General features: G+C 49.9%; 2 protein-coding genes across 2 annotated transcripts; both read left to right on the top strand.

Moving 5' to 3' along the window:
- Positions 1–544: 544 nt before the first annotated feature.
- Positions 545–3,671, top strand: SETTUDRAFT_118410 (uncharacterized protein; the record flags this gene model as incomplete). Its single annotated transcript, XM_008029678.1, has 3 exons — positions 545–743; positions 802–1,580; positions 1,632–3,671. 3 exons carry the CDS (start codon positions 545–547, stop codon positions 3,591–3,593), a joined length of 2,940 nt encoding a protein of 979 aa, XP_008027869.1. The 3' UTR covers positions 3,594–3,671.
- Positions 3,672–5,350: 1,679 nt separating this feature from the next.
- On the top strand, positions 5,351–7,176 carry SETTUDRAFT_42531 (uncharacterized protein; the record flags this gene model as incomplete). The annotated part of the gene is made up of 5 exons (XM_008028913.1): positions 5,351–5,442; positions 5,493–5,612; positions 5,662–5,923; positions 5,981–6,381; positions 6,480–7,176. 5 exons carry the CDS (start codon positions 5,351–5,353, stop codon positions 7,105–7,107), a joined length of 1,503 nt encoding a protein of 500 aa, XP_008027104.1. The 3' UTR covers positions 7,108–7,176.
- Positions 7,177–11,229: the final 4,053 nt, after the last annotated feature.

The raw sequence follows: 11,229 nt of genomic DNA on the forward strand, positions 1-11,229 counted from the left end.
GGAGGAGAAGGCTATGAAAGGCCTCAAGGATCGCGGCTCGCAAGGACTGCAAAACAACTTCAAAAAGCTATTAAAACTTCTCAAAGGGGTAGGAGAAGGAGCTTCATGGCTCCTGCAAAGGCTACTCAAAAAAAGAAGCCTATCGCGAGGCCTCAAGGTGGTGAGGAGCCTCAGGGAGGTGCTGCAAGCTCACCACCTCCAACCTCGCGTCGCGGCCGCGCGATTAGAACTCCGTCTCGATTTCTATAGCTGTATATATATATTAAAGCCTATTGATCTCACCACCAAAATATATCGTGATAATATCTATTTGGTGTGGCTCTATAGCCTCGTTTTTAAGGTAGTTTTGGTGAGGCCGCGCGCGCACTTTGTGGTCGCGCGCACTTTGTGGTGGGGCTAGTTAACGGCTAGTGCTAGCGCTGTGCGACACGACGTCATACTCACTTGCTTCCGCCGACCAAATGTGTGCGCACGCGTTTGCCTCACCCCATGTCGCATCACCTCAGGCCCTTGCCCCATTGACGCGCCTACTGCTGCCGATGAGATGCCCTCCCTCGTTCGAAAGCTGCTTGTCTTTGCAGCCGTCGACGGGCTGATCCTGCAACCTGCCCCGCCCCGCAACCATCCGCCCGCCACACAGCAGGCCATCAAGATCGATTACCAGGGCAATGTCGGACCATTACTAAAGGACCGGCGCGAGGAAGATACCACGTCCGAATCTGTCGAGGCACATGGCATAATTGGTACGCGCGCATCCGCCGGCGCATTGTTCCCCTCACACGTCGTTGACAAGCCGGTTAGGGCTTCTTCAAGTCGCAACATCCCACTTCCTCATCTCCATCTCGGATCGTGAACAGGTCGCGCAGATACGCGGGAGGCCCGTCTATAGAATCACCGATGTCGCCCTCATTCCGCTGTCCTCGCAAGCCGATGCCGACAAGGCCATCGCCGCCACCCGCGACCATCTGAGGCGTCGCAACGGATCCCCCGGGCTCCAAGACCGAGACTCTGATAGCGACGGTGAAGACGATGCGCCCAGTGCGACCGACTCGGTCGTAGAAGATGCATCGCCCGCTTCAAATATAGTCACGGATCCCATCACCGGGCGGAAGAGCAGTCCTCAGCCCAAGACAAGCGTTGCTGAAGACGTCATACAACGGAAAGGTGTGTACGGCAGGTTCGCTGATAAGTGGTTCTCTCGCAAAGGATGGAGCGCAGACAATAGACGTGTGCAGGGGCTCAGCTCCGAGGAGAATCTGGCTGCCAAGTATGCACGACAGGACGGCGATTCAGCGGCGCCCAAGGAGCACGAACAAACCGAAGGTGAATCCAAGCCAGATGCAATCCCAACAGACGACGACAATGCGCCCAAAGTAGTCAGCCCCACAGCCATACCCAAAGCACTAAGCGGTGACAAGGACGCGGCAACAGTAGCGTTGTTGCCAAAGATCTTGCAGACGACGAAAATGTACTTTGCTTCGGGCAACTTTTTCTTTTCCTACGACTATGAACTATCGCATGGAATTGGCCAGGAACAGCCAAGTTCCAGCGTGCCGCTCTTCAAGCAATTCGATCCTCTGGTAAAGTGAATCTCTCTTGTATGTGTTGCATGGTGGTTGACCTCCCTGCAGTTTTTCTGGAACCAGCATATTGTGTCTCCATTCATAGAGGCTGGCCAACACTCCTTTGTCCTTCCTGTAATTCAGGGATTTGTCGGCCAAAGAGCTTTTACAATCAAGACTGCGGATAGTCAATCCAACAGCTTAGTGGTTGATCCGAGCGCAACTCCAGATGACATACAATTACAACCATGGCAGGAGAAACAAAAGCAGGATTCAGTAGCTCCAGCGAGTGAAAACACTGAGCCATCTGCACCTCAAGATACTCTAGTAGAGGGCAAAGACTTCTTGCTGACCCTCATTTCGCGACGATCAACCAAGCGGGCGGGTCTGCGTTATCTACGACGTGGCACAGACGACGAGGGCTGTACGGCCAACAGTGTTGAGACTGAGCAGATACTTTCTAATCCGACTTTTGATACGACGCATGACAAGATATTTTCCTTCACTCAGATCCGCGGATCTATACCACTATTCTTCTCCCAATCACCGTACAGTCTCAAGCCCCAAGTGACCACTTGGGGCTCATTTGAGACGAATGCCCTCGCCTTCAAGCGACACTTTCTTGATCTATCAGCACGGTATGGAGACATATACTGTGATTCGCTGATAGACAAACACGGTACCGAGGCGAAGATTGGTCAACTCTACGAACAACATGCAAAGGCGCTCAATGAGAATGGAGGCATCGACGGCAAAGGCAGACAGCTAGGATTCGAGTGGTTCGACTTCCACAATGTGTGCCGCGGTATGCGCTTTGAAAATGTCTCCAAGTTGATGGACTCTATTGAGCCGTTTATGAAGTCGTCGGGTTGGGTTGAGATTGCTGAGGACCAAATTCAGCGAAAGCAGAGTGGTGTTTTGCGCACCAACTGCATGGATTGTTTGGACCGCACCAACGTTGTGCAGTCAGCTTGCGCCGGGACTGCTCTTGAGGCGCAGTTATCCATGGGCAGCTACCACATTGATCTGCAGAACGACCCCAGCACCTCGTGGTTCAACACGCTATGGGCAGACAACGGCGATGCCATCTCTCGCCAATATGCGGGCACCGCTGCGCTCAAGGGAGACTTCACACGAACGCGCAAACGTCAAATTACCGGTGCCCTAACAGATTTCGGACTGACATTGACTCGTTACTACAACAACATTGTGAATGACTACTTCGCCCAAGCAGTCATTGACTACCTTTTGGGCCGCGCAACCGACAGCATTTTTTCAGAGTTTGAAGCGGACATGAAGAGCTCGGATCATTTTGTTGATGTGCGCAAAGTACGACAGCAGGCGATTGAGCGCTCGGCAGGAATCGTCATCGAGGACCAGGACGAGGATCTAGTGCAGGGGTGGACTCTGAGTGTGCCCACTGCAGCAAACCAAGTCAAAACAGCCACCTTCGAGGAAGCGATCCTGCTGCTGACGGAGAAGGCCTTGTACTTTTGCCGTCTGGACTGGGGTACTGAAAAGGTGCGGGAGTTTGAACGCATACCACTTGAGAATGTTCAGGGCCTCATGCGCGGTGTTTATATTACGTCAACCCTAGCACACCGACATACGGATACAGATAAGAACGTTGGCCTCATTATTCGGTATCGAGCCGACAGCCGTAGGAAGCTGGTGCGCCGAAACACAAGATCGCTCGGCTCCGACAATGGCAACAATGAAGAGGCCAAAGACGACAACAAGCAGGCCGAGAAGCAGGATGCCGCGGGTCGGTTCCTAGCGTTCAAGGCCTTGGCGCCGCAAAGCAGTGTTCCTTCATCCCCCAGCGATACAGCCGATGATGAGGGAGAGGTGGTCAAGTCGGTGTGTGATGAGATTGCGCGGGTCGCCAACCGCTTGCCAAGGGACGGAGGTGAAGAAAGTCGAAAAGTGGAGATTGAAGAGAAGGACATCATCAGCCTTGCAGATGCAAAGAAGAGTACCGGATACTTGGAACAGTTTGAGTACTCGCTGAAGAAGCTTGTCTGGGGCTAAGCCTTGTGGATTACAGCCTGGCCTGCGGGCATGGATTGTGTGTATAGACCATTGTACGCACCGCATGGACAGCTGCGCATACATAACCGTAGAAGTGGTATTAATCATGGATTCTCTTTACTAAACATGCAGCAAACCCGCATTATCACTCAAAGTTGACAGCGTCTAGGAAACCACAGCTCGCGAGGCTCGGGATTCGGGGACTGGCTAAGGCTCGGCACATGCACGTGCTACGTACCTGGCAAGCATTGATCGACAGCACAGGGACCGACTCTGGCAGCACACCCGCTATGCTTGATTACGCCTCATGGACAGGGACAGGGACAGGGACAGGGACGTGAAGGGTCTCTGCATGGGCATCAGACAAACAAAGACCAGCCAGACAATAGCGGGAAAGCTGAGCACCACACCACGACGTGCAATGGTACCACCGCGAGGGATGCATGCGGAGTAGAAGCATTCTAACTTGTTCTCCACGTCTGCGCTCTCCTCGGTCACTGTGTGTATGGCAGACTCCACTTGGGCCTGGAGCCAGTCGGTAGCGTCGCATGTCTATGTTCCTGTATCGTCTCCTTGGGGCACTGCACCGATAGGGACATGCAAGCTGCGACGCAAACCCACAGTCAGAGACGGTACCCGGCCCCATGGCCGTGCCCACGCTTGATGAAGGATATAGCCTTAATGTAGCGGGAATGTCGCCTGGCGCAAATAATGGGAATACGACGAGCGAGGCCAGCGACTGCAGCCAGGCATGCCAAGCCATCATGGCCAGCGTAGCACAAGACTTGAAGCCCGATGAAGCCTGTCAAGCAGCGCCGACAAACTTGAGCGGGATTCGGCACAAAGCTTAAGATGAAGAGCAAGAGACAGGCGTAGCAACGTTGAAGCCGGCTGCAACGTTGGTTCCATTGAAAAAAGCGGGCCAAGCATAGCTGAGTGGCTGCATGCTCTTCCTAAACCCCATGCCTAACGTCACCGGTGGAAACCTCACCACAGCGGCAATTGCAACCTGGCCCACAGCGCGAGAAAAAAAAATATGTATCGTGTCCCAACGGGGATACCTGATGGGGGTGCCTGGCGGGGCTGTCCTGGGGATCCGTGCCAGAATTGCGGGAGTCTGGAGTCCGGAGACATGGAGTGCGACTTTGCGGAGTGCGGAGCGTTGCAACGTTGACATCCAGAGCCAATGCTACATGCAACGGTCATCAACACCACAGCAATCCTGTGGTACGACTAACTTGTGGACTTTACAGCTGGGCATGGTAATCGGAGCTACGTCTTGGTCGCGCTGTAGCCGGCTGTACTTGACCCTGCTGCCAACCCATCGCCGCCATCTCGGCAGCAATCGTCTACCCCAGTCGTGATTCGCAAGACAAGCACTAAATCGCCCCGAATGTATCAAGCTTGACCGTTCTTCGCTCCGTCGCTAGATCCACGCTACCCTTGGCCCAATCCTTCTCTGCTTGGCCGGACGCTATACCAACCTGAGTAGCACAACAGCGTCCATCAGCCTGTCTCCCGACACCCTAACTAATACCACCATTTCCTGAGACAGCCAAACGTCCGTTGCGGGGCGCCCACATTACTCCCATGGCTTGAGCTGCCCGCCTCATGTCCCCTTCTATGGGTAGCAAGACATATAAGGGTACCCGTGTGTCCCCCGCCTGCCTATTGTCTGTCAACCACGCCTGTACATCCCTCGGGGCCCTTGAACACATCCTTGCCAGAGCTAACGGTCACGATACCATACAGGCACCATGTATCAGATTGGCAACATCTACGGCATCACCGCCATCGCCGTCATTGGCGGTGGCCTGTTTGGTTTCGACATCAGTTCCATGAGCGCCATGTAAGTTCACAGTATTCTCTGACCAGAAACTCGGGTACTGACGGCCGCAGCCTACCAACCCAGCAATACCGCTGTTACTTCAACCAAGGCCCATCTGGCCCGCCCTTCACTGGCCCTGACGAGGCATGCTCTGGCCCCAAGGCCGATGTCCAAGGTGGTATCACCGCTGCGTAAGTCTCCAAGCCAACAGCCTTTGTATTGTTTTCTAAAAATATATAGCATGCCTGGCGGTTCTTTCGTTGGTGCTCTTATTTCAGGCTACCTCACTGAAAAGCTGGGTCGTCGAGGTGCGATCCAGGTTGGTTGCGCTGTTTGGATTATTGGGTCTATCATCTCGTGCGCGTCACAAAACATCGGCATGCTCATCGTCGGTCGATTCATCAATGGTCTCTCTGTCGGTATCTGCTCTGCTCAAGTTCCTGTCTACGTCTCTGAGCTAGCACCCCCGACTCGCCGCGGTCGTGTAGTTGGAAGCCAACAGGTAAGCCCTTGACCCCACGACACTACATGTAGGATTTCCCCTGACAATGCTTTTCAGTTCTCGATTACGATTGGTATATTACTCTTCTACTACATTTCCTACGGTTGCAGCTTCCTGGACGGTCCCAAGGCCTTCCGTGTCCCATGGGGTCTTCAGATGATTCCCGCCGTCATTCTTGCAGCCGGTCTCGTATTCCTTCCTGAATCACCACGCTGGCTCGCCCGTCACGACCGCTGGGAAGAAACACAAGCCGTTCTCACACTGGTCCATGGCAAGGGCGACCCCAACAGCCCTTTTGTCAAACTTGAGATGGATGAAATTCGCCAAGCTATTGAGTTTGAGCGCCAGAATGCTGATGTATCTTTCATGGAACTCTTTAAGCCCAACATGATCAACCGTCTCCACATTGGCGTCGCTATCCAAGTTTACTCACAGCTGACAGGGATGAATGTCATGATGTACTATATTACTTTTATTTTCGGGATGGCTGGTCTAACCGGAAATATCAACCTCATCGCCAGTTCCATCCAATACGTCATCAACGTGGCCATGACAGTTCCCGCCCTCCTCTCATGGACCGCTGGGGTCGCCGCCCCATGTTTGTCATTGGCGCCATTTTCATGATGACCTGGATGTTCGCCAACGCCGGTCTCATGGCTTCCTACGGGAAACCCGCACCGCCCGGCGGTCTTGATAATATTGCCGAGCAATCCTGGGAAATCACGGGTGCCCCTGCCAAGGCGGTGATTGCCTGCACATATCTCTTCGTGGCATCTTACGCACCATCCTGGGGTCCAGCCTCGTGGGTCTACCCACCCGAGATCTTCCCTCTCCGCATCCGCGGCAAAGCTGTCGCCGTCTCCACATCCGCAAACTGGATCTTCAACTTTGCCCTCTCGTACTTTGTTCCTCCCGCCTTTGTCAACATCAAATGGAAGGTCTACATCATTTTCGGCTGCTTCTGCGCTGCCATGGCACTCCATAGTTTCTTGTGTTTTCCTGAGACGGCTGGCAAGACACTCGAGGATGTCGAAGAAATGTTCATGAGAGGTATCCCTGCATACAAAACTGGGGTCGAGTACAACTCTACGAGAAATGTGGAGCGTGGTCACGTTGATGCAGAGAAGAAGATTGGGTTGGAACATAGCCCTGAAAGGGTGGAGAACTCTGAGACTAAAATTTAAGGGCTTTCTTATGGTGTTGGCATGTGTTTTAGGGTGTGGGAATCATGGTATGCGAGATGCTCTGGTCTGAATGAGTTAATAGCCTAGATGGCTGTTTTGCTTAACATGGGTATCAGTCACAGATCTGCTACGGTACTTTTCATGCTTTGAATCTTCTCCCCTCACCCGTCGCCGACGCGTGGTGTTTCTCCCAGTTAGACAAGCTATCGTACTATCTGTTACCTGCCATGAATTCTGATTTGCATCTTTATCTGAGTGCTACCATATCACCCGGCGCGTATTACGAAATGCTCCTATCTAGAAGACATAGCGAAAAATCGTTTTCTCATATCGAAACGCAATACGAATCTATTACTACCGGGCAAACTGGTAGCGGCAAATTTCTTAGTCATTTAATGACAGAAAGTAAGGTAAATACCGATGTCCAGTTGACGAGAATGTGTTCATGGTTTTGGCCACGGCCTTTACTTGATTAAAGTTTATGTAGCAGGTCCTGAAGCAGCAGAGGCTTGGCAAGCTGTATGAGTACCACACCGGATGAGTATTCGAAGTAATCTCATATGCAAAGGGTAGCGGGTATTCTTGCAGAACTTACCGACAACTGTCTGAACTCGATAAGCTTCTCCAGCCCACAAGGCTCACAAATTGTCTTGCCACATTAGTTGTACGAGGCATCTGTTTGCTTAGGGCCTGGAGCTGCCAAACAAGTCGAACAAACTGGGATAATTAGGTGCGATGGCATTCTTTTCCTTGTCTGCCCTGTAATGTTAGTCATCTCCCCGCGGATCATATAAGGCGTCTAGGCATGAATCCCTGCATCCACAAACGTTCCCACTTTGCTATACAGCCCGAGCGCTAGGTGCTTTTCTTTACGTATAGTAAAACTTACTTTTCCCTACACCCCTCTCCTCACTATTGTACCCAATCTTGATCTCTAATTTGATTATTTACACGCTTAACTCTACTCTGCATAGTTCTACAAGAGTTCTCGTTTCATAGAGAAAATGTAGGCGTAGACATACACTGCTCTGGAATTTAGTTTCCATGCTAAGTCGCTTGTTGTATTAGGCCTATGGACGTCACTTTCAGTGCTTAAATTATGTCCGGTTTCACACCCGTTTGAGTAGATTCTCTTGTTGTCTTGATCTTACCAGTCGAATTTTCGGGGCGCCTTTTCATTCTCGTCTGATGGCAAATGCTACCAAGGAATATTATAGACTTGAGCCTACAAATAACTCACACTTGTATCGGTTTCTCTAGTTCCTAACACCACAATGACTTTATAATTCACGTGAAATTTGATCTTGCGGTTACAATGCGATATAGCTTCCCCTCTAACACTTCTATAAACATTCCTACAGCCTGTAATAGAGCTGAAAAGGGGTGCAGCTTTAGCTGCTTTTTGAATTTTGCTAAGTTATTTAGGGTCCTGCGGAGCTTATATATATTAATATTTTATAGCTTCTATAGCTGTTAGGAACTACGTTCCTAGCCATAAGAGGAGGCTTAGTTAAGAGCCCCTTAGCTAGCTTATAGTATATAAGCCTTAAGCTTATATAAAAAAAAAGCTAAGAATTTATTTTAAAATATAATACTGCCTACTACTACTATTCAGTTCTTACTTTTTTGTTCTATATTAAAGTTATTAGTAACGTGGTTCATAAGCGAGCGGACACCCCAAGCGAGCGGACACCTCCCCACCAGCGCGTCGACGTTCATACTACAACGCGTTATGTCTTAACCACATCAGATTCAACAAACTTTTTCTGAAGCTGATATCTAACTTGCTATTTCTAATATTAATTCCTAACGTGTAAAGAGTGTTAAACGTGCTGCTGAGATCTATAGCGTCCCTCGAATAACTTTATTTTACCAACGCGCTGGAAGACACTCTCGACGCGACTGCGAACCAAATTTAAAGCGCTTGAATAAGCTAGAAGAGGAGGCTATTGTTAGGCGTATTCTTGAAGAGTCTGCGCGAGGATTTGCGCCTACAAAGGCTGAGGTTCGAGCAATGGCCGATAAACTGTTAGAGGAGCGTGGTGGCAACCCTGTTGGCAAGAACTGGGTTGACAACTTTGTTAGGCGGACTGCTGAGCTCCGTACGCGCTGGAGCCGTCCCTATGATTACCAGCGAGCCGCCTGCGAGGACCCAGTGGCTATCCAGCGCTGGTTTGACTTAGTCCAGGCGACAAGGCAGAAGTGGGGTATTGTGGACGACGATATCTACAACTTTGACGAAACTGGCTTTATGATAGGCAAGATTTTATTATAGTTATTAATCACAAGCTTAGAAGGATATAGGAAAAAAAAGCGGATACAGCTAGGCAACCGCGAGTGGGTTACTATGATCTAAGGCGTAGGCGCATTAGGTCGCTAGATACCACCCTTCGTTGTCTTTGCGGGCAAGGTGCTTATTAACGTCTAGTTTAAGGATTTGCCTGCTAACTAGGTTCTTGAAGTCAGTCCTAATAGCTGGACGAATAATCAGCTTAGTCTTGCCTGGTTAGAGCACTTTGATACCCATACAAAGAGCTCTACTGTAGGTGGGTATCGACTGCTTATTATCGACGGCCATGAGAGCCACTGCTCCATCGAATTTCAAGATCTTTGCAAGGAGAAGAATATTATTCTTCTCTGCATGCCTCCACACTCGTCTCACCTGTTACAGCCCCTTGACGTCGCCTGCTTCTCGCCGTTGAAGCGCAAGTATGGCGACGCTGTTTCAGGCTTGGCACGCAACCGCACCTACTATATTAGCAAGGAAACCTTCCTACCAGCCTTTAAGGCTGCTTTTGAGCAGTCTATCACGAAGGAGAATATCCAAGCTGGCTTTAGAGGTGCTAGTCTAGTCCCACACGACCTACAGGCTGTGCTATCTAAGCTTGATGTAGTGGTGCAGACACCTCGTCAATCACCACGACGGGTAGCTGCCTGGCAGGCGCAGACACCACGCAACGCGCGCGAAGTTGAGTCTCAAATTAGTCTTATTCAAGAGAGCGTGAGAAAACGCCGTAGATCTTCTGCCAATTCACTTACTAAGCAGATCGCGCAGCTAAGTAAGGGGGCCTAGCAAATAGCACATAAAATGACGCTTATGATGGAGGAAATGGGTACGCTTTAAGCGGCTCTTGACGAGTTAAATAAGCGTAAAAGCCGCAAGCGGCGATACGTACGGACAGAAGAGACTCTTACTATAGGCGAAGTACAAGAAGTATTAGCTGAACAGGCGGGTAGCAGTCGTGGTGATGGTGAGAGTGCGTCGAAGAGGGTGCGAGGAGAGCGGCGGTGCGGGCGTTGCAAGCAGACTGGACACAACGCTCGTACCTGCGCAGTTGAGATAGATAGTGCAAGTGATAGTAGCGATTTTGATTATTAATTTAGTATATTGCAATAGTTTATTGACTGTGATAAAAGGCTGTGATAACGTGTTGAAGTTGACGCGCTGGTGGGGAGGTGTCCGCTCGCTTGGGGTGTCCGCTCGCTTATGAACCACGTTAGTACTAATATTTGAATTCTTTTTTTAAAATACTTTATAAAAAGAAGAGCTAGTACAATAAGTAGTAGTACTAGCTACTTTACTTAAAGCTAAATAAAGATAGCCTTACCAAAAAATAAAAAAAGCTTTTAAACTAATTAGGCCTTTTTAATAAAAATGAGCTTAAGTAACTTTATTTTAATTTACTATAAAGCTTATTAACTTAATAAAGGTTAAACTAAGATAAATTAATCTAAGTTAAACTAAGCTAATAAAGAAAAAATTGCTATTTATTTTTATAGTAAAACTATAAAAACTTAAAAAAAAGTAGTAAAAAGTTTGAAATAAGTAAAAGATACTTTAACTTACAAAAATTAAGTCGTTGTTACAAGTAACAAGAAGGATTCTCTCCTTGACGTAGGAGTCGAGGTCGAGGACCAACCGACGACTACGTCAGAAGGTAATGATCACCGCGGGGCGTTGATCACGTGATTGGCATCTCGCCAAGATCAAACATCTTAAGATGCCAGGTCCTCTGCGGGCGCCAGGACATCAGAGATGCCTGTAACGGGCTGAACGCCCTTCGCCTCCCATACTCGTCTACGACCTCGTTTACTCCACCTGCCCGGCCCGATTGTACCCTA

This window comes from Exserohilum turcica (genome assembly GCF_000359705.1).
Source record: "Exserohilum turcica Et28A unplaced genomic scaffold SETTUscaffold_3, whole genome shotgun sequence".
Taxonomy (NCBI): Eukaryota; Fungi; Ascomycota; class Dothideomycetes; order Pleosporales; family Pleosporaceae; genus Exserohilum; species Exserohilum turcicum.